A 20051-nucleotide genomic window follows, 5' to 3' on the forward strand; every position below is an offset into this window, starting at 1 on the left:
AGAGTAAATTTTCCATTTTAAGGTGTTGTAGTAGGCTTAGTCTTGAGACCAGTTTAAGAGGTCTCAAGACAACTGAGATTATGTCTCGAGACAAAGTAGCCTTTGTCTTTATCTCAAGACAAGAGCATATCGAATCTAAATTAGTTTTTCCCTATTCTAGGTCTTCAGACAGGGACCTTTTATCTTGAGACAGTCAAACATTGAAACTAAAATAAAAAAAAAACAAGGGAAGCTTGTCTCGAGACATGCATTCGAATGTCTCGAGACATAGCATAGAAATTTGGAAATTGAATTTGGATTTGATTCCCAACTCCCAAATTGACTTATCTTAACTCCATAATTTGATTAATTAAATTACTAAACGCTATATATGTAAGTTTGTGATTCAAAATGGATGATTCAATTGATATAAATGATATTTGTGCATTATATATGTAAGTTTGTGATTCAAAATGGATGATTCAATTGATATAAATGATATTTGTGCATTGAATGATATGATTATGAAGTAAATTAGCCTGAGTTGCTTCAGTAACATAATGTGACATCACACATTTGAATCCAACAACCAAATCGGGTGTGGGGATTTACAGTTTATTAAGACTTGCTAGCATAATGAAGATATATTATAATCCTTACTAAACAACAGCTAAACTAGTCGAATACAATATAATAATAACAAAACAAGGTAAGTAAGGATTGCTGGCAACAATGACTTTAACGTTCCAATTCGTTCCAACTTCCTCAATCCAATGGATTATATAGACTCAATCTAATCCAATTCAATTCTCCAAATAAATTTCTTCAAATGATATGATCTTCATTGATCGGTTAATATAATCCACGATCTCAATTCAACCCAAAAATCAGGTTTAATAAATTTTCAATCATCTAAATATAGAAAGTAGCCTAGCAATGGTTAAAAGAAGTGGACACTTAAACACATCATAATCTAAAGCTTGTTCAAACTCAGTTCATTTACAACCTTATAAATTAATTAGAATGTAGTTCAATACATAATTTAAATATTCGCTGCTTTTTCTTCTGTTGATTTTGCCTTATGTTTGTGTTAAATTCTAACCACACCGATTCATATCAAAGCACGCATAATAATTTAAAACGAGTAAATTGAACTTACTCAATCCACACATTTGGTTTGATTCTATGGAGTTGGCCTTTGGTTTGTCCAGAAGTCGCCTTTCTGTCTTTCTCATCCATTTTTTAGATACTCTCGTTGCAGTATTTTTCTTTTTTGTTGCATTTTTCTATGTAGTGGCCTAAAATTTGATACTTGGTATGTGTTTATGCTTGGCAGTGTTCAGATACATGCAGTTTTCAGCAACATTTATGCTAGATTGAGGGCATCAATTAAAATAATTTATAGTACTATGTTCCCTACATGTCATTCGTGCTGTTTGCATTGATTTTAATTTCTGATGGTCCAAACATTTGCAGATTTTCCATTTCTGTAGATCGAAATGCCACAAGAACTTCAAGATGAAGAGGAATCCCCGTAAAGTAAAATGGACCAAGGCCTATAGGCGTTTGCATGGAAAGGACATGACACAGGTGATAGACCTAAGGCATTGATTTTGGACTTTTTATTGCATTATTACAATGCTTATACCAAAACACTGCATGATTTCTATTTCTTTTCTTTTTGCACCAGGATTCAACATTTGAGTTTGAGAGAAAACGTAATAGGCCGGAGAGATATGATAGAAACCTTGCAGAGAATACTCTGAAGGCCATTAAAAAGATTGATAAAATCAGATTAGACAGGGCATCTGACCACATCAAAAACAAGTTGGTTTGTGGTGCTTTCAGTTCCCATTGAAAGATATTATAACATGCACTTTAGTAAATAATAACCCTTCCATTTTTAAATCTTTTTCCAGGCTTAAGACAGGCAAAGTCCAGAGGCAGAAAGAAGCAAGGAAGCAATTGGAGCTGGGCATTCACTTGGTCAAAGCTCCGCTCGCACTTGCACAAGATTCATCTCTTTGTCTTCCAAAAATCAAAGTCACTGTGTCCCAAGCACAGACAGAAGAGAATCAGCCCATGGAAGAGTGAAATTGGTTCTGCTGTTCCTCGGCTTGGTATTTTTGTCCACCAAAATCTTATGCATGCAACTCGTGGCTTAAATTATCAAGAGGTTTTTTATGTTGTGTCTAGCGGTCTAGAATTTTGATTAGCATGTTCAAATGTTATTGTTTTGAGTAGCATATTTTGTAGTCACTAATTATGGAAAAGTCATTAAAAACGGATTATCTTTGTTTTTCCCTTTTAAATGTGGTGTTGAATATCTAGACTGATAATTTCTGGGGATAGTCTAAGAATCTTAAATTTTATAGAAAGCCAATAAAGTGCTTGCTGGACGAAATGTGGTGATTAATTGAATTGCAAGGTCATACATGCCGTTAATTTTTTAATAGCTGATAAATGAGTATGACATAGTGCTCATAAATTTTCTAAGAAGGATGTCTTTAGATGAATGGAATTGTTTGATAGCTTGAGGTTATAAATCTTTGTATTGATTTTTCTCAACAATCTGAAGCCTGTCATACTTAGCAAATTTTTCTGTGAGAATGGGTGTTTAAGAATTGTGAATTGTCTTGAAATATATGCGGTTGTGATGGTTGATATATTATCAAGCATGCAATATATATCACTGTCATGACAGGTTTTTATAGGAAATATTTGAAATCGGTACGAATTTATATTCTTGTTACATGGAAATATATATTTAGCTTTAAAGTTAAAATTTTAATAGAAATTTTAATTTAATTAATATTTTTATCCTTAAAAACAAAACAAAACATAATATAATAATTATCATACAAATAAATATTATTTAAATAAATATTTTTTCAAAAGCCATGTTTTAGCGGCGTTTGTTAAAAAGCGCCGCTAAAACTCATCTTCATTGTGGCGTTTGTTGTTTAAGCATCGCTAAAGGTTGTGGTCTTTAGCGGCGTTTTTGGGAAAAGCGTCGCTAAAGGTCAGGGTCTTTAGCGGCGTTTCTCGGAAAAGCGTCGCTAAATGTCATGGTCTTTAGCGGCGTTTTTGGGAAAAGCGCCGCTAAAGGTCATGGTCTTTAGCGGCGTTTGTGGTAAAAGCGCCGCTAAAGGTCATGACCTTTAGTGGCGTTTGTGGGAAAGCGCTGCTAAAGTTAGCGACGTTGTCATTAGCGGCGTTTTCTGCGACGCTTCTCAAAGCGCCGCAAATTCTTTTAGCGGCGCTAAAAAACGCCGCTAAATGCCTAAAAAAGCGCCGCTAAAAACCTGTTTTGGTGTAGTGTCAATTCTTAAAACATTCTAGAAAGCTTACACCTGAAGCTTGCTGACCTAGTATACAGTCCAATAACTTGTAATTTACGATGTTAATTTCAAATTTATTAGATAGAGACAATAGAGAAATTAAATTTCCTTAGAACTCTATCTTGAAGATGGATTTGCATCTAAGCCAGGTACTCAACTAGAGTAATTACTTTTAATTTTCTTACTTATTTCGTTTTAGCATTTTGGACAATTATTTGAAATTCTCAGTTTGAGTGTTGAAAGTAAATGCTTCCCCTAAAGTCATGCAACGTCTCATACAGAAGGTCAGCCAATGTAGACGGATAAATTGAAAATATTTTCTAAAAATGTTAATAAAATGATTCGAAATAATGTTTCGAGTGCATTAACATCCCGGTGACGCATAAATTCAAACATGTTGTGGGTACCACTTGTGATTTTCCAGCTACTCAAAGACGTCCACAATCATAGCTGGTGTTAGCAATTTTGTCTCTAAACAGAATAATTAGGGTAATAATGCATAAGCCTCTTACCAGCAAAGCAGAAGTATCATGCATGGTTCCCACCACAAAAGTTTCCAAAGACAACCAAAACACTCTCATTTTTCGCTCCTTTGCATATTGATCTAACGCTGCCCTTGCTGCTTTCATACCGGTTGGATCAAGGGCGATGCCCATGTTTTGCGATAAGCATCTGGCAAGCACAACCGCATCCTCTAACGATGCGGACCCACCTTGTGCGAGGAATGGAGCCATTGCATGCAACGCATCCCCGGCGAGTGTCACCGTCCCTTTACAAAATTTGGTTCGAAGCAAATCCCAAGGCGCTCGATACCTTATTTGATCAGTCAGATGTAAGGAGTCGACGTCGCTGTTGTTTATCATCTCCGTTATGTGGTTAGGGAAACCCTTTATTGCTTCCACAGTTGAATCTTTGATGAGCCTCTGGTCTTTCGAAACCATTGAATCTGCTAAATTTAAAACATTTATAGAATTTAGAAATCTGTCAAAAAATTGGACCAGAACAAGGGTTCCACTATTGGATCAGTCTAAGTCTAAAGGCTTCGAATTAAATCAAATTTAAGCTAATGCGTCAATATTATACATAAACCCGATCAACTTCGATCATGGGCTGAAAACCATGACGACATTTGATGTGATGAAAAAGTGAATAAAGTACCTGTGGAAGTTAGTTTCCGAGTTAAAAACCAATAGACGTCATTGTGATTGATGGGCAAAAGTCCAAGGCGAACACCATCTTTGTCGAAAAGATAGAAGGCGGTGCCAAATGGATGAAGTGTTTGATAATGAGTCACACCTCTAATGGCGCATGTAGAGAAATGCCTCGACGAGTTTAGTCCAACAATGCTTGCAACCACTGAGTTCACACCATCACATCCAATTATAACCTGCATGCATGCATCCACCTTTATATGACTGATCCGACAGATCGAATATCGACCCCAGAGCATATATATAAAGTATTTATATACCCTGGGCATGAGCATAGTTCCATCATGTAGATGAAGAATGGAATAAGCAGACGTGTTGGCATCTACTTTTATGGAAACCACTTTGCATCCGAAGCGGACGGTATTTGGTGGCAATTCCTCAGCTAATGTCTTCATCAAGTCACTGCGTCTACATTCACCACCATTTCTGCCATTCAAACCCAGCTACCTTAGCTTTATCTCTTTAATTAATTTAAAACCATTGATTACATTATATATAGTACATGTATTTTAGTGTGATATGGGAATCTTGGTTTTGTACAATTATAAATTAACAATAATTGCATTTTTATTTGGAAAGTGTGTTGAATAATCTAGCCAAAAAATACAAGAACGGTAAACTTACCCAACCGGCAAATCTGTGTGCTTACCATCCTTAACCGTAATGTAATGTCCCCTACACGGAACCAAAATCATAGTCAAATTAAATACTTGGTTTTTTTTTAAGCTTAAAATTTTACTTCTATTATTTGGTCAAAATATAAACAATTTGCTGGGGAAAATGAAAACCAAACATTTATTAAAGAAATCAAATAAAACCCCTGTTAAAATTAAATTTTAAAAATATATATAAGTTGAGAAAAACGAATAATCTTACGATTGTATGGGAAGAGCAGTTTGCCGAAGTTTAGAGGCAATGCCGAGTTGATTGAGAGCTCGTCACCCGTTTGGTTGCATTATAATACAAGCTCCGGTGGCTCTCAACTTCTCTGATTTTTCTAATACTATACTTTCTACGCCTTTCCTGCATTTACATTCACATTACATGATGCCAAATGCGCTGTGTGGTGTTTCATTTTGACTCAGTATATATTAACTTTTTATTTTGATTTTTAATGATAGATTCAGATGTCACATTATTTTTATTTATATAATTAAATTAAAATTAAAATTTTATATATATAATTACATTAAATCAAAGTTGACACATGACATTGTATTTTGGATGAAAATATATATAATTGTGAGAGTGACCTCAAGAAAAATAGAATAAACAAAACAAATTCGACATAAAATATTTATACCATTATTTAACCTTGACTGAGTTGATGTCATCAACTTAGTTAGAGAAATTATAAAAATATATTTCATAATTAAACTAAGTTATATTATTCAAGCGCTACTTTAGTTTTTTTATTTTAAAGGCATAATGCTTTTTTTATCCTCCAACTTTACAAAAAAAAAATTATTTTAGCCATCCATTTAAATTTTCGCCTCTTTTAGCCCTTAAACTTGTATTTTTGTCAAATCACCCCAAAATAGATAAAAAAGTTAATGTTTGTTAACTTTGTTAACGTATACACGTAGATTGTCATATGGATGACATGTTAGAATTTAATTGATTTTTTAAATTTTTTTAAAAATTAAAAAAATATAAAAATTATTTTTAAAAAATTAAGAAAACATTAAAATATTAAAGAAGTATAAATATTATAAAAATATTTTTTTAATTTTAAAAATTAATTAAATGTTGACATGTCATCCATATGGCAATCTATGTATATACTACGTTAGCAAAGTTAACAAATGTTAATTTTCCATCCATTTTGGGTTATTTTAAAATGTAAGTTCGAGGGCTAAAAGAAGTGAAAAATTAAATGGAGGGTTAAAATGATTTTTTTTTGTAAAGTTGGAGGGCAAAAAAAGTCATTATGCCTATTCTAAAAAACAAAATAAGAAATATGATATGAACTCACACCAATTGCTTTAGTAAAACCTTAATTTTATCACTTAACCGAAGAGTTTTTTTTATATTTTTTATACATTTTAATTTTATTATGCATATTTATACATATTTCATATGTTATTATTATGAATTAGCTTCAAATCACACGTTTCACTATTTTTTTATGTTGTTTTTAAACGCTCTCTATGTTCTAATTAAGGACGTAATTTACACATGCATACATGTGTGATAAAATTTCTAATATGTATAAAAGTCAATGAGACTTTGGCATTGTTGATTAAGACCAAGACCTTGGATCCTCAAGCACCTAGATTTGAGTCTCACTATGTGCAATTACAATGTGGGGCTTTCAGGCCCTATTTTGTGCACATGTTATGGATGAGTTTTGTTCGATTCTTTATCTATTATGCTTTGTATGAATTTGATTTTAAATTATAGCCGCTCAAAATATGTATTTATACTTGTATGAATTTATTTTATTCATAATAATAACACTTCAAAAAAATATTTGTATAAAAAATTAACTTAAAACATTACATAATCAATTGGTTTAAATTTAATTATAAAAATATAAAACTATATTATAAAAATTATTTTGATGTATCTGAAATTAAGTATGGAAGCAAAAGAAACTAGAAGCGAAGAAACGGTAGATAAATAGATAAACCTGTGAAGAGCAAGAGCAGTGGCAAGTCCACATATTCCTCCTCCAACAATCACGATCTTTTCTTCGTCACTCTTTTCCATTTCCACTCCACTCTTCTATGCTTCTATTCTTCCTCCAAGGAAACCCTTTTCTTTTTATTTTATGTGTATATATATATATATCACCTCTGCTAATGAATTGCCAAATTCTCTCTGTGTGTGTTTTTTTCTCAATAGCTTTAAAGCTACACTTAGATAGAAAGAAATTTGGTACCTCAAGGGTGAGACGCTCTTGTATATCTTGTTTGATTATAGCTTTAGGTTAAATTATTTTTAGGGAAAATTTATTTTTTTATTTTTAATTTTAACTAAATGACTTTTTTTTGAATTTCAAAAAGAAATAATTTTTAAATAATAAACTAACGTTCGAATGCCTTTTACTGAAGCAAGGGAAATTCTAATACGCAAAGTAATTCTTACAAATATCTTAAACATGTTGACATCTAATATATATATTCATAAAAAATATTCTTTAAAATAACTGTTGATAAAGTTGTTTAAAAATAAAAACAAAACTATTAAAGAATTATTTTCCATCAATTAGTTAGTTAATAATTAATTAGTGTAACATATAAAGATTGTGAACGCACCATAAACGACACACCTCAGCAACATCCGGAAATAGTGTCGTAGTTAATGGCCCACGCGAGACTGGTGAAACAGTGCATACATGCATAAGTTTAAAGTTTGGATAAACTACTCTAAAATAAAATTTATCATATTTTTATCACTTTAATTTTTTTAAATTTAGTTACTCTACTTAAAATAATTATTTGAACTAATCAATACTGCGTTAAAAATTCTATTAGTTAACTAACGAATTGTTGATATGATATAGCATATTAACCAATTGAATGACAAATTACTTTTTACAAAAATTTAAAGACTTCTTTATAATTATTACAAAACTTTTTTTCTTTCTTTCTCTTCTCTTTGTAAACCAGAACCGCCACCACCGTTTTCTCTTCTCTTTTGTTCACCACTGTTGCCGGCATGTGCCGAGGCAATATGTATTGCAGCATAAGGGAAAGGTTCCTTGCACATCATTAGGGGCGAAGCTAGAATTGTTGAAAAGAGGTTAGGATATTTATATGAAATGTATAAAATGTGAGGCCTACTTTTAATAAGGTAATTTTAAATTTGGGATAACTAGCAAAAAATAAAATAAGTTAAAGGTTCAATTTGTATTAGATACTATTTATATTTAGATATTACAATTGTTATATTTTATTTTACTAAATTAATATTTAAATACTAATTTGTATTAATTTATCAAATTAAACTAAAAAAATTACTAAATTTATCATTAAAAATTGTTATATAATAATAAAAAATAATATTAATTAACCATTAATTAATTGAATATAATTGAATGAATTAAAAATAATAAAACCCCATCGATAAATAAGACATAGCACGTACATTTATGTGAAGATATGCGTTTTACTTTTTTTTTTTAAAAAATACTTCAATATTATATAACTAATATTGTACACAAAAATTTTGAGTAGACTATTGACTTAAAATTTTGGTGTTAACAATTTTGAAAAGAGTTATATTTTTTTTTTGGATATTTTTTAATTATAAAGAGAATCCCTTCAAAAGGATGTAGTTTGCTTTAAGAGTTGTTGAGACTTAATATTAAAATTGAGTATGACGAGATGATTACTTGATAATTTGATTAGATTGGATTCAATGGTTTTTGAGACTTGATTTTGAATCAATAATGTTCGCTTGGTCGTCGAGACTTGATCTTGAAGTTGAGTTTATAAAAAATTTGGATCCAAGGGTTTTTGAGATTTGATGTTGGATGGTTGAGTTTGATGTTCGCTCTAAGGGTCATCAAGACTTAATCTTCAAAATGAGTTTAGACATCCTTTATCCAGTTGAATTGGATTGAAAGACGACTTCCTTTCGATTGAACTATATTAGAAGGCACTTCTCTCATGAACGAGTATGACTTTCGTCAAAATTTCTTTAAGTCCTTTAGTTTCTTTAGAGAAGTTTTGGATTTTTGAACTTGTGCGTGTAAAATGGCTTGGAGTGATCCTTTTTTAGAATGTCAATTACTTGGATAAAAGAGAATTGTTGTAGAATTTAACTTCATTAGATGGTTCTACAAGAATTTAAACTCTTTTATTTATTATTTATTATTTATTAATTTATTTAATTAAAAATAAAATAATCATTTAATATTATCACTTAATTATTTTAATTTAATTAGTGATAATTTTCACCAATGATACTTCTAACTTTACCTCAACTGATTTTAATCTCAGCGTTATAATACTCGATCTCACTACTATAATAACTCAACTCACTCCCATAACTATTTTTAATCTCATTAAAATTAAATTAATCACCCATCAAAAGCGACTTCAAGTAATCATTATCAAAAGATAAGTAAATATATATAATACTCTAAAAATTGTATTTGCACAATGTTTCAAATATGAGCACGTTGCGTATCCATATATTTTACTCTGCTTTGATGTCTCAAAAATCAATGTAAATAAATTAGTTATATTATATACACATTAAATGATAATATTATTTTGAGTTGTAAAATCAATAACTTGTATGTTATAAATTATAAGTAATATTTTTGCTTTGGTAGAGATTTCTATTTATTATTTTAATTGATATTATTAATAAAACAATTATAATTTAGTTTTTAGTCTAATCATAATATTAATAATATTTTTTCATATTTATTGAAAAGAAACATGAAAGTACAAAAGTACAAATATCGTTATACTATATACGTTATACTTCTAATATACATAATAATAAAAATATTAATATTGGTTCATAAAAATAATTAATGTGTTTATTGAAAATATGTTTTTTATTCAATGATTTTTTTTAAAAAAAAATTAATGTTATAAGTGGATTAACAATATTTTTACTGTGATAGAATTACATTTGTAATAAATATTGTTTTAATTAATATTATTATTAAGATAATTAAGGCTTTCTTGACGATAAAACTATGGCAAATTGATAATTTATTAAACCATATCTTTAAGTTGAGCTGATATTGTGGAATGAATGAATTCCATCAGATTAGATCAAGTCCTTTGAATCAAGGAAGTTAGATTAGATTGAAACGTTGAAGTCTTAAATGTTAACAATTCATGTTTACCTTGATTGTTTATATTATATGGTATTACGCTATTTTAGTTGTTGGTCAATAGGGATTGTGATGGATTTTCATTATGTTAGCAAGTCTTAAAAACTCTATATAATTGAGAGACTTGCATAAGTTATGTACAGATTATAAAGAGCATTTATCTGTTCAAATAAGGAACATTATTTTTTAGAGTACATTTGTGATTGTAAAACCTTTGTGTTGTAATTTTACAGTCTAAGTTCTCAATAGGAGAATTTAGTAACATGTGATCTAGTCTTTAAAGGTACAAAAGTTAAGAGTCACCACAATAACATGATAGATTTAGGTTATTGGTTGTAATTATTTGGAGATAGAGGATTTTTTTCACTGAATTAGGCTTTGCAGACGTAGGGAAACCAAACTGTGTAAACAAGCTTTGTTGTCTCTTGTTTTGTTTTTGTACTAGCATAACCTATATTCACAAATCACTTTTACTAATACTTTGCTTGTTACTTGGCAATTGTTTCATGTCAATAGATAATATGTTATCATATCTAAAAAAATGTGAAAGTAGAAAACTATATGTACGATTGGATTATAAGCATTATTTTTTTTAATATCCATAATAATATAGATAATGGTTTGCAGGAACGGATTTAGGATTTTACTACAAGGGGTGAAACTTTTAAATCTGAATAACTTTTTTTAACGTAAAAAAGTGTTAATTCTTCTCGGATACTTTTTTTTCTTATCAAATAAATCAAATTAATGTTTTTTAAAAAGCATGAACAATTTAACTGTAAAAAAATTAGAAGAAAAAAATCACATTATATAAAATTAAATTCTTTCCAATATGCAAAAAAGATAACTAATACTATACTAAAAATTTCATAAATATCATTATAATTCCAAAAATTAAATTAAAAAAACTTGGCCTTAATCCTATTTCTCAATACTAGGCATCCTAAATTGCACCTTCCGCTTTTTCATAAGATCGAACTCATCAATGATAGAATCTGTTAAAAATTCTCGAGCTATTTATTTTTCGATGTATGCCACCAAGTAAGTTGAAAGAAAATCATCCTCCATTCTGTTGCGAAGCCTTGTTTTCACAATTCTCATGGTTGAAAATGCTCATTCGGTTGTTGCAGTGGACGCACGAAGAGTTGGCACAAGACAAATAATTCTATCAAGAAGAGGATAAATATTTGACTTATTTGTCTTAGTTAGCACTTGACACAACTCGGCAATTGTAGAAGCTTTCTGCAACTCCGTGTTTTGATGAACATTAAGTTGAAAATGCTCCAATTGAATCTTCATGTATAGCTTTTCTTGCTCTGTAAAATCGTCGGATAAAAATCATTCATAAGCTTACAGTTATCTTTCACCTGAAAAACTTTGTAATTATTGCATGGATCCAAAGCGGAGCTGAGAACAAGTAACTCTACTACCTCATCATTAAAGCGAGAATTCATTTCTATTAGCAACGAATCGATACCAAGAAAGAATATATCAAAAAGATAGTGATGCTCAACTGTGCAATTGTGAGGTTATCTCTCTGGATGCGAGACCAACCTCGACCAGCTTTTTAAGAAGCACTTAAATTGGGGATTTCTATCTCATTATTTTTACAAAATAACTTCACTTTCTCAAACAAAGGATCTCACTCATGTTTTCTGAATTTCTAAAGAAGCGTTTTAGTTGATGACACCAGCTGCATCGCATTTAGTATATCCTACGATTTTTACAGAATGTTGAGAAACCGATTAATTATTATTGCTTTTTGACACTCTTTTCTTGAAAAAAGACTTGATCTTTTTGTTGACCATAATTTAGTCAAAAAACTTGAAGACTGTAATAATATATTAAACAACAACATATAAGGAAAAAGAAAAAATGATAAGTCACATAAAAAAAATAGTAAGTAGCCAAGTGGAAGATAATCTATATTTTTTTTACCCTGTGCTCTCAATCTCGGCATCAAACTCTTTTCTTTTTCTCTCAATAGTGTCAGCACTTTACTAGAGGAATAATTCCTTAGTAAGACGGACAAATCAAAATACAAAAAGGTCACTAAGCTAATATGTATAAATATGAGCTAAATCAATATTTGATTATTATTAAAGTTATATAATTAAAAACTGAAAAATAATTTGTTAATATAAAGTATAATCTTATAGACTTAAGAGGGCAAATTATATTAAATACAATTTGATCAAGGGGGCGAATGTTATATAATATGGACACCAAAATTAAAATACATGATAATTTATATAAAAAATTCAAAAATTTGAAAATTCTTAGGGAGTGTCCCCTCGCGCCCCTTAGATCCATCCCTTAGTTTGTAAAATATTTAATGTGAAATCCTACATTGAATTGTTTATTCAATCAACAATTTATTCAATAAATAATTTTTTTTAAGGTTTAAATAAAACATTTGACCTCAAATCGTAATGGTTTTTTCACTTAGATATTTGAAAGGTTTTGCTATTGTCAAAAATGGTACTTAAACTATAATCTTGTTACACAAATTACTCTTAACTATTTACATTGTTAAAAAAATTCTTAACTAATCCTGTTGTGCCATGTGCTAAAAATTAGTTAAACTTATTTTCTTTATTCTCTCTCTTCTTCTTCCTCCTCTAGCTCTCCTAGTAAACTTTTCTTTTTAACTCTCTCTCAAAACCTCACCCAACTTTTAAACCACTACTTTAAATAACACAAACTTGGCCGCCTTGTAGACATTCTCCATAGGCAGCAATTGCGGGTTTTGCTTTAAAGGCACTCCTACATTGTTGTGAATGTATGGGGAACTTTGCGAACTTCAACTCGATGACAAGTTACTAATAGTTTTCATATTTTTTAAGTCGTAATCATTAGTGACATGATGAGCCATTTTATCTAATAACTTCAAGAAATTGATTGATATATTTTACTTGAATAACGTGATAAGAACATTACTTGATCTGATAGGAGAGAATAATGTGACACACCACAATTCATTCTAAAAAAATTGCATATACAATATCATCATTATTTCTAAGTGCTTTTTGACATATATATATATAAGTGGCTACACGTTCAGATTGTTTGATTTCATTGACACAAATTTTTATGTTGGTTGGGAAATAGCTTATATGTAATTTTCATTATCGTTATTTTCAATGATGCCTTTGCCTAGAAATCTTCGTTCATTATTCAATTTATTTGTCACTTGCTTAAATTTTACGAGGCCCTTATCTTATCCATAATCTCACTTGCATGTTTCATTTGTTGATGGTAGTTGTGAATGATAGGAGCAAGGAATGAGAGAGCCATTTGAGATGTGATGGTTGATAGACAGTTAGGGAAAGTCGAGAGTTATGGAAAAAGAAGAAGATGATGATGAACAATGATAGGTCAAAAATAGTAAAAAATATGATGTGTCAGCGGTCATTAAAAATTTAGCTTTTGAGTGATTAGAATAAAAACATTTTCTCGCAGCGGTGATGAAATTGTAAAGTTTTTTTAAGTGACTAAAATGAAAACACTTTAAAAATTGAGTGATTAATTAAGAAGTGTTTAACATTATTTATTATTCTTTTAAAAGTGGAAAGGGCTGATAGGTTCGGCCCATAAATCAATATTAATAACAAACTCCCGCTCGATTTCCAAACCAAAAATTCAAAACGAGATCAGTTCCAGACAAAAGGAAAAAAAAAAAGAAAAGAAAAGAAGAAGAAACAGAGAAGGAAACCGATAATGAAAGAGCAAGAAATGGCAGACACACAATTGATTCGCAAAATTGCCAAAATCGTGGACGAGGCTAAAGCATCTAACGCCAGCCATCTTCGGAAGCTGAAGGAGCTCTCAGCCGTCCGTTCGAAATCCCCTTCCGTTCATCAATTCTCTGTCGCCTTCACCAAGACACTGACCCCTCTCTTTCATATTCTAAAGCGAACCGCCACCATGGAACGCGTTGTGCGCTTTGTTTCAGCATTTTCCAGCGCCCGAGATCCCAACGACACTTCTGCTAGTGATGAGTTCTTGGAGGAATTTTTGAAGTTCCTTTTGGTTGGGGCTACTGCAGCTAATAAAACCGCACGATTTAGGGCTTGCCAAATCATTTCTGAGGTCAGCTCTTTTAAATTCTGGCTTCATTTTTTAAAATCTTTTTTTAGCGTTTTGATTTTTGGTAATTATATATATCTAAACAGATAATATTACGGCTGCCCGATGACTCAGAAGTGAGCGATGAACTATGGGATGAGGTGATAGAGTTAATGAAATTTCGGGTGGTGGACAAGGTTCCGTTAATTCGTACACTTGCAGTCAGGGCGCTTTCACGATTTGTAAATGATTCTGAAAATAGCGACATTCTTGATTTATTTCTCGAAGTCCTTCCATTGGAACAGAACTCGGTCAGTTTGTAAACTTATATATTGTTTCTGTTTTCTCGATGAGTTGCGTGATTTGTTATGAATATTTTAATTTATTGGAAGGCTTATTAAACAAAATAATTGAGGTCTTTTTTTAACAATTCTGGAGATTCTGTTTATAGGAGGTTCGGAAGACCATTGTGTTATCTTTGCCTCCTTCAAATGCAACTTCCCAAGTAATCATAGATTGTACAATGGATGTAAGTGAGTCAGTCCGCAAAGCAGCATACTGTGTTATAGCTAACAAATTTCCTCTTCAAAGCCTAAGGTGAGCTGGATTTTAATCTTGTATTTGTGCTATATTGTTTGTATTTCGTTTAATGAGTTCCTAATACTTTCTTTTGCTTAATTTGCTTGGTCTGCTAGTATCAAGCATAGGACAGCAATTCTTCAGAGAGGACTTGCTGATCGTTCTTTGGCTGTTTCGAAGGAGTGTTTAAAGTTAATGACAGATCAGTGGCTTGTAAAGTGCTGCAATGGAGATCCTGTACAACTTCTCAAGTATCTCGATGTTGAAACCTATGAATCAGTTGGGGAGTCTGTTATGGAGTCCCTTCTAAAAGCCGATTTAGTGAAACTGCATAAGGTGGAAAGTATACAACAGTATATATTACGAACATCAGCAAATGAAGGAAGTGAAGGTTTGTGGAGATTTTAGATGTTTTTGCTAAATGAGTAAAGATTGTTGTCTTTTATTTTCACAGACAATTCTGCAATTTCAGTAGCCACTATAATTATGACTTTGTAAGGTATATTGTTGGTTTAACATGTCAGTTTATACAAGAAAAACAAGTTCACTTGCCTATCATCTATCTTTTCCTGATATTATAATAGGAGATTCAGCGGATTGTTCTGTTAGTGTCAGGCTAATGGAACCTGAGGTCTCTCTTTATTGGAGGATGGTGTGCAAACATTTGCAGATGGAAGCACAAGTAAGCTTGTTATTCATTCATTTGTGTATCCGTTTGTATATTTTAATATTCCCCAAAGTTACCGAACATATATTTAAGCGAGCACTTTACTAATATTAAATCAATATCCTCCTTTTTTGAGCTTATATAGCATTTTTAATACATAAGCATCTGATTTTGACTGAGAAGTCCGATTGAACAATTCAAATTATCTAGTTCTTTATTTAATTATTTTGTTATGTGTTTTACTATATTTTCTAGTCTCTAGGCTATTCTAAGGTGATATTTCCTGTTCCATGTTTTCAGTCTCTGGTTTGGTTATCACTGGTTTGCTCCCCCTTGTTCTTTTGCTCCCTTCTTTTCCTTCCCTTTCTCCTTGATTGCCTCTTTCTTCTAGTTTCTGTATTTTTTTTTGTTGATCTTCATTTCTAATGCTATATCTTGACACATCTGTCATAACATCTAGTTGTGAGACATAGTGTTTACCTATCTATGTCCCAGCCACTCATCATTAAAACTGAGTACAACACCCTAAAATATTTATTTGCGACATAACACTGCTTTTGTTTCACAGGTCTTTAATTGTTTCTTAGGTCTTTGATGATACTGACTTGTTCAAGTATTATTCTTGAATATAACAACATTTCATGCACTTTCATGATGATATAACAAAGTAACACATTGTTGGACAGGGAAAAGGTTCTGATGCTGCCGCTACAATGGGCACTGAAGCAGCTATATATGCTGCTGAAGCTTCAGACAACAATGATTTGTTAGATAGAATTCTTCCTGAAACTGTCTCTGATTATATAGATTTGGTCAAAGCTCATATTGATGCAGGTGGGTCAGGTTCTTTTGATCAACAAATGCAAAAAAAAAAACTTATTCTACTTTAATATTCTAATTTGACCATATAATTTCAGGGGTGAACTACCACTTTGCATCTCGACAGCTACTATTGCTTGGTGAGATGCTTGATTTTTCTGATGCTACAATCAGGAAGATTGCTAGCTCCTTTGTGCAGGACTTATTGCACAGGCCTCTTGAACATGAAGTGGATGATGAAGGCAACAAAGTTGCTATTGGAGATGGCATAAATCTTGGTGGTGACCGAGATTGGGCTATTGCAGTGGCAAGGTTGGCAAAGAAGGTTCACTCTGCTGCTGGTGAATTTGAAGAAGTTATTCTTGGGGTTGTGCAAGAGCTTGTACGTCCTTGCAGGGAGAGAACTGCTGACTTTATAAACTGGATGCACTGCCTTGCTGTTACTGGTCTTCTCTTGGAAAATGCAAAATCGTTCTGTTGGGCTGTTGAACCTACTGAACTGCTTCAATCATTGCTGCTTCCTGGGGTACGGACCTGGTTGCATCTTTCAGTCTATTTGCATTGCACTTTGGTATTCATAATCAAATCCTTAAGCCTAAATCTAATATCCTCAACTTTTCAAGAGTATGGCTTTCTATTTCCACATTCTAATTATTTGGAAGACAAAATGAAGAGTTTGGTTACTAGTCTATTCATATTGCCATGTGTACTTACTGAAATATGAAGTATCTATTCAAAGAGACGTAAAATTTGAGTAGAATTTGTCACAAATGATAAGTAACTTCTCTTTAGGCATTTAACTTGATAGAATTTTACATAATATGCATTCTATTTTCATGGGTCTGTACAAATTTTAGATGTCCTAAAATGCCTACTTAAAAAATAATCTAAAACCTTTTTGGAAGGATTTTATGATTGATATGGAATAACAAATGCAGGCAAAACATGTTCACTTGGATGTGCAGAGGGTATCTGTCCGATGCCTAGGGCTCTTTGGGTTGTTAGAGAATAAACCTAGTGAAGAACTAATAAAGCAGTTGAGGATATCCTATGTTAAGGGCCCTTCTCCAATTAGCACAGTTGCTTGTAAGGCATTATTTGATATTGGGATGTGGCATGGTCCTCAGGAAGTTGATAGGGCCTTGGGACTGAACCTTTTATCACAGCTTGAAGTAGATGCTATGCCATCTGATCCTGTAAACTTTTCTGAGACAGACGGAGCTTCGAATATTCAATTGGTCGATCTCTTATATGCTGGATTCACAAAAAATAATAGGGCCAGAGCTCTGGAAAATGATGAAAATGAATCTGTCCAAGCTGTTCTTGGAGAGGGGTTTGCCAAGTTTCTTCTTCTCAGTGAGAAGTATCCAAGTATTCCTGCTTCATCTCATCCTTTGCTCTTATCCAAGCTGATTGGCTTGTATTTCAGTAATGAATCAAAGGACCTCCAGAGGTGGGCGGATCTGATTCAGTCTCTACTCTTGTCTATCTTTTACTTAAAACAATTCTTCTTTTCTACTTAATACGACAGCCATTACAACATTATTTTTCTGTCCTTTTTTTTTTTTACTAGATTGAAACAGTGTTTATCTGTTTTTTTCGAGCATTATGCTTCTCTCTCAGAAAATCACAAGGTATTTAGCATTAATTTCTGGATGATATGCATCTCTTGTCAATACAGACACGGAAGTAATATGTCCAGAGTTCTAGACTTGTTTGCTGATGACAAATAAATTTGATTTTGCAATAACAGAAGTGTCTGTCTAAGGCTTTCATTCCTGTCATGCGTTCTATGTGGCCTGGAATAGATGACAATCCTGGTGGTTCTTCTTATATGGTCTCCAACATGCGTAAGCGTGCCATACAAGCTTCAAGATTCATGCTACAGATGATGCAAACTCCCCTATATGCAAAGGGGACTGAAGCAGAGGATGATAATGGTTGTAATGGATCACCAGAAATCATAGATGGCCCTTCACAGCCTTCAGTAGAATGCGGAGAAGAGGGACTTGCAATACGCATAGCCACGGAGGTAATATCTCTATTGCTTCCAACTCAATTCTTCAGTTTTCCCAATTCAAATCTTAAATGTCATAATATCAATAATCAGATCCTAATTTCAAAATCGAGTAATACCTACACCACCCAGCTTTACACAAACAGATAGATTAGAAATTCACTTAATAGCAAATCCCATCTGATAATTTATGTTTCTCCGTGGATGCAAAAAAAAGGGAAGTGTTTTATTGCTGCATTGAAAGCAATGAATTGCTTTGTGTAAGATGTTGGCCGTAATGGTTGGCATAACATTTGAGAAGAATAGTAATCTATGAACAAAATAATTTGTTACCTACTGTTTTGTTATTCTTCTATTTTCCCAAGGTGTTGAGGTTTCCAGCGAAGAAGACACCTGCAGAGAGGTCATATGTTGCCGCTCTTTGCAGAATACTTGCCTCTCTCCATTTCCATTTATCAGAACAAGGACCAGTAAAGATAATGAGGAGACTTTTAAGTCGTGTGTGTGAATCTGTTTTAAGCGAGAAAGATATTCTAAAGGAGTTGAAGCTGATGGCTGAACGTCTTGAAGGACTAGATAGAAATCCAGATCAGGATTTGTCGGAAGATGAAGTTAAGTATATTTTCGGTAAGTATCTTACACTCACAGGAAAGATCACTATTTTTTTTTTGATGTTGTGCTTTTCATGTCAAATAGAAATTTTCATTGTAAATATTATATAAAATCTGTCTGATCATATAGAAGGCATACTTTCATGTATGAAGAATGCTTTTCTGGAAACAACCTACAAAAATGTAAAATCTAATACCAATTTTGGTCTGTTATATTCGTTTTCCTTTTGGTTATTAGTATTTGTTGGGCTTGGAGAGTGTTTTTGGTCATTAACACCTAACTATGTTGTTTCCCAATATTTTTTTGCAGGAAAGTTGGAGCTGGAATTCAACTTGGATGTTGATGGTTCCACTGCAGTTCCACAAACCCCAGCGCCATGCTCAGCTAGACCTAATCGTTCAAGGAGACGAGTGAGACGTGAAGAAGTTAGTTCTGATGAAGAAAATTCACCTCCCTGTGTTAAGTCTGTGGTTCCTAGCAATGGTGGCACTATAGGTCCTCGCTCACAAAGGGCAAGCAAGACTGCAGCAATGACCAAGATAACAAGAAGTAAAGCTGTAAGGATAGAAGAAGGTTTTCATGAAGACGACGATGAAGATTCAGAAGTAACAGCTGAGGATTCTGATGAATCAGATGAGCTCACCGAATAAAATCACGTCGCTTAGTTTGCATTACCTGAATCATCGTCATATATATACTGTGGTGCATATGTTTCAAGGTTTAGGTTGAGTTAAGCTAGATACGTAGAATGCAGTACTTATATTATATTTGTTGTATCCATGTGTATGATGTCCGTAACCCGTAAGTCGTTACATATATGATGTTGTTGTAAGCATTTTGGGTTAAGCTTTGTTTTGATATTGTTGTAACACAATTTGGGAAACGTTTGCTAGTCAAAGCCTATTCTCTTGAATCTTTCATGCATTTAAAAAGTTATAAAAAAATTATAATTTTT

The 20051-nt window shown here is 32.2% G+C and overlaps 3 protein-coding genes across 5 annotated transcripts; 2 read left to right on the top strand and 1 right to left on the bottom strand.

Moving 5' to 3' along the window:
• The first annotated feature begins 1436 nt into the window (after window positions 1-1436).
• LOC107905291 (probable ribosome biogenesis protein RLP24) lies at window positions 1437-2395 on the top strand. Its single transcript, XM_016831920.2, has 3 exons — window positions 1437-1569; window positions 1670-1806; window positions 1899-2395. The coding sequence occupies exons 1-3, from the start codon at window positions 1498-1500 to the stop codon at window positions 2071-2073; spliced, it is 384 nt and encodes a 127-aa protein (XP_016687409.2). The 5' UTR covers window positions 1437-1497; the 3' UTR covers window positions 2074-2395.
• A 1232-nt stretch (window positions 2396-3627) lies between these two features.
• Window positions 3628-7433, bottom strand: LOC107905280 (monooxygenase 1). Of its 3 annotated transcripts, XM_041081386.1 has the most exons (6): window positions 7164-7433; window positions 5408-5554; window positions 5156-5206; window positions 4792-4957; window positions 4479-4707; window positions 3628-4269 (listed from the first exon to the last, which is right to left on the bottom strand). In XM_041081386.1, exons 4-6 carry the CDS (start codon window positions 4924-4926, stop codon window positions 3749-3751), a joined length of 885 nt encoding a protein of 294 aa, XP_040937320.1. In that variant the 5' UTR covers window positions 4927-4957; window positions 5156-5206; window positions 5408-5554; window positions 7164-7433; the 3' UTR covers window positions 3628-3748. The 3 variants fall into 3 exon arrangements, with proteins under 3 accessions (XP_040937320.1, XP_016687389.1, XP_016687399.1); XM_016831900.2 differs by having other exon boundaries at window positions 5408-7433; XM_016831910.2 differs by having other exon boundaries at window positions 3628-4266; window positions 5408-7431.
• A 6532-nt stretch (window positions 7434-13965) lies between these two features.
• On the top strand, window positions 13966-20009 carry LOC107895349 (condensin complex subunit 3). Its single transcript, XM_016820664.2, has 12 exons — window positions 13966-14426; window positions 14510-14713; window positions 14854-14999; window positions 15098-15372; window positions 15566-15663; window positions 16335-16482; window positions 16566-16993; window positions 17406-17920; window positions 18041-18101; window positions 18221-18499; window positions 18850-19111; window positions 19406-20009. The coding sequence occupies exons 1-12, from the start codon at window positions 14055-14057 to the stop codon at window positions 19744-19746; spliced, it is 3129 nt and encodes a 1042-aa protein (XP_016676153.2). The 5' UTR covers window positions 13966-14054; the 3' UTR covers window positions 19747-20009.
• Window positions 20010-20051: the final 42 nt, after the last annotated feature.

This window comes from Gossypium hirsutum, chromosome A11 (genome assembly GCF_007990345.1).
Source record: "Gossypium hirsutum isolate 1008001.06 chromosome A11, Gossypium_hirsutum_v2.1, whole genome shotgun sequence".
In the NCBI taxonomy this organism is placed as follows: Eukaryota; Viridiplantae; Streptophyta; class Magnoliopsida; order Malvales; family Malvaceae; genus Gossypium; species Gossypium hirsutum.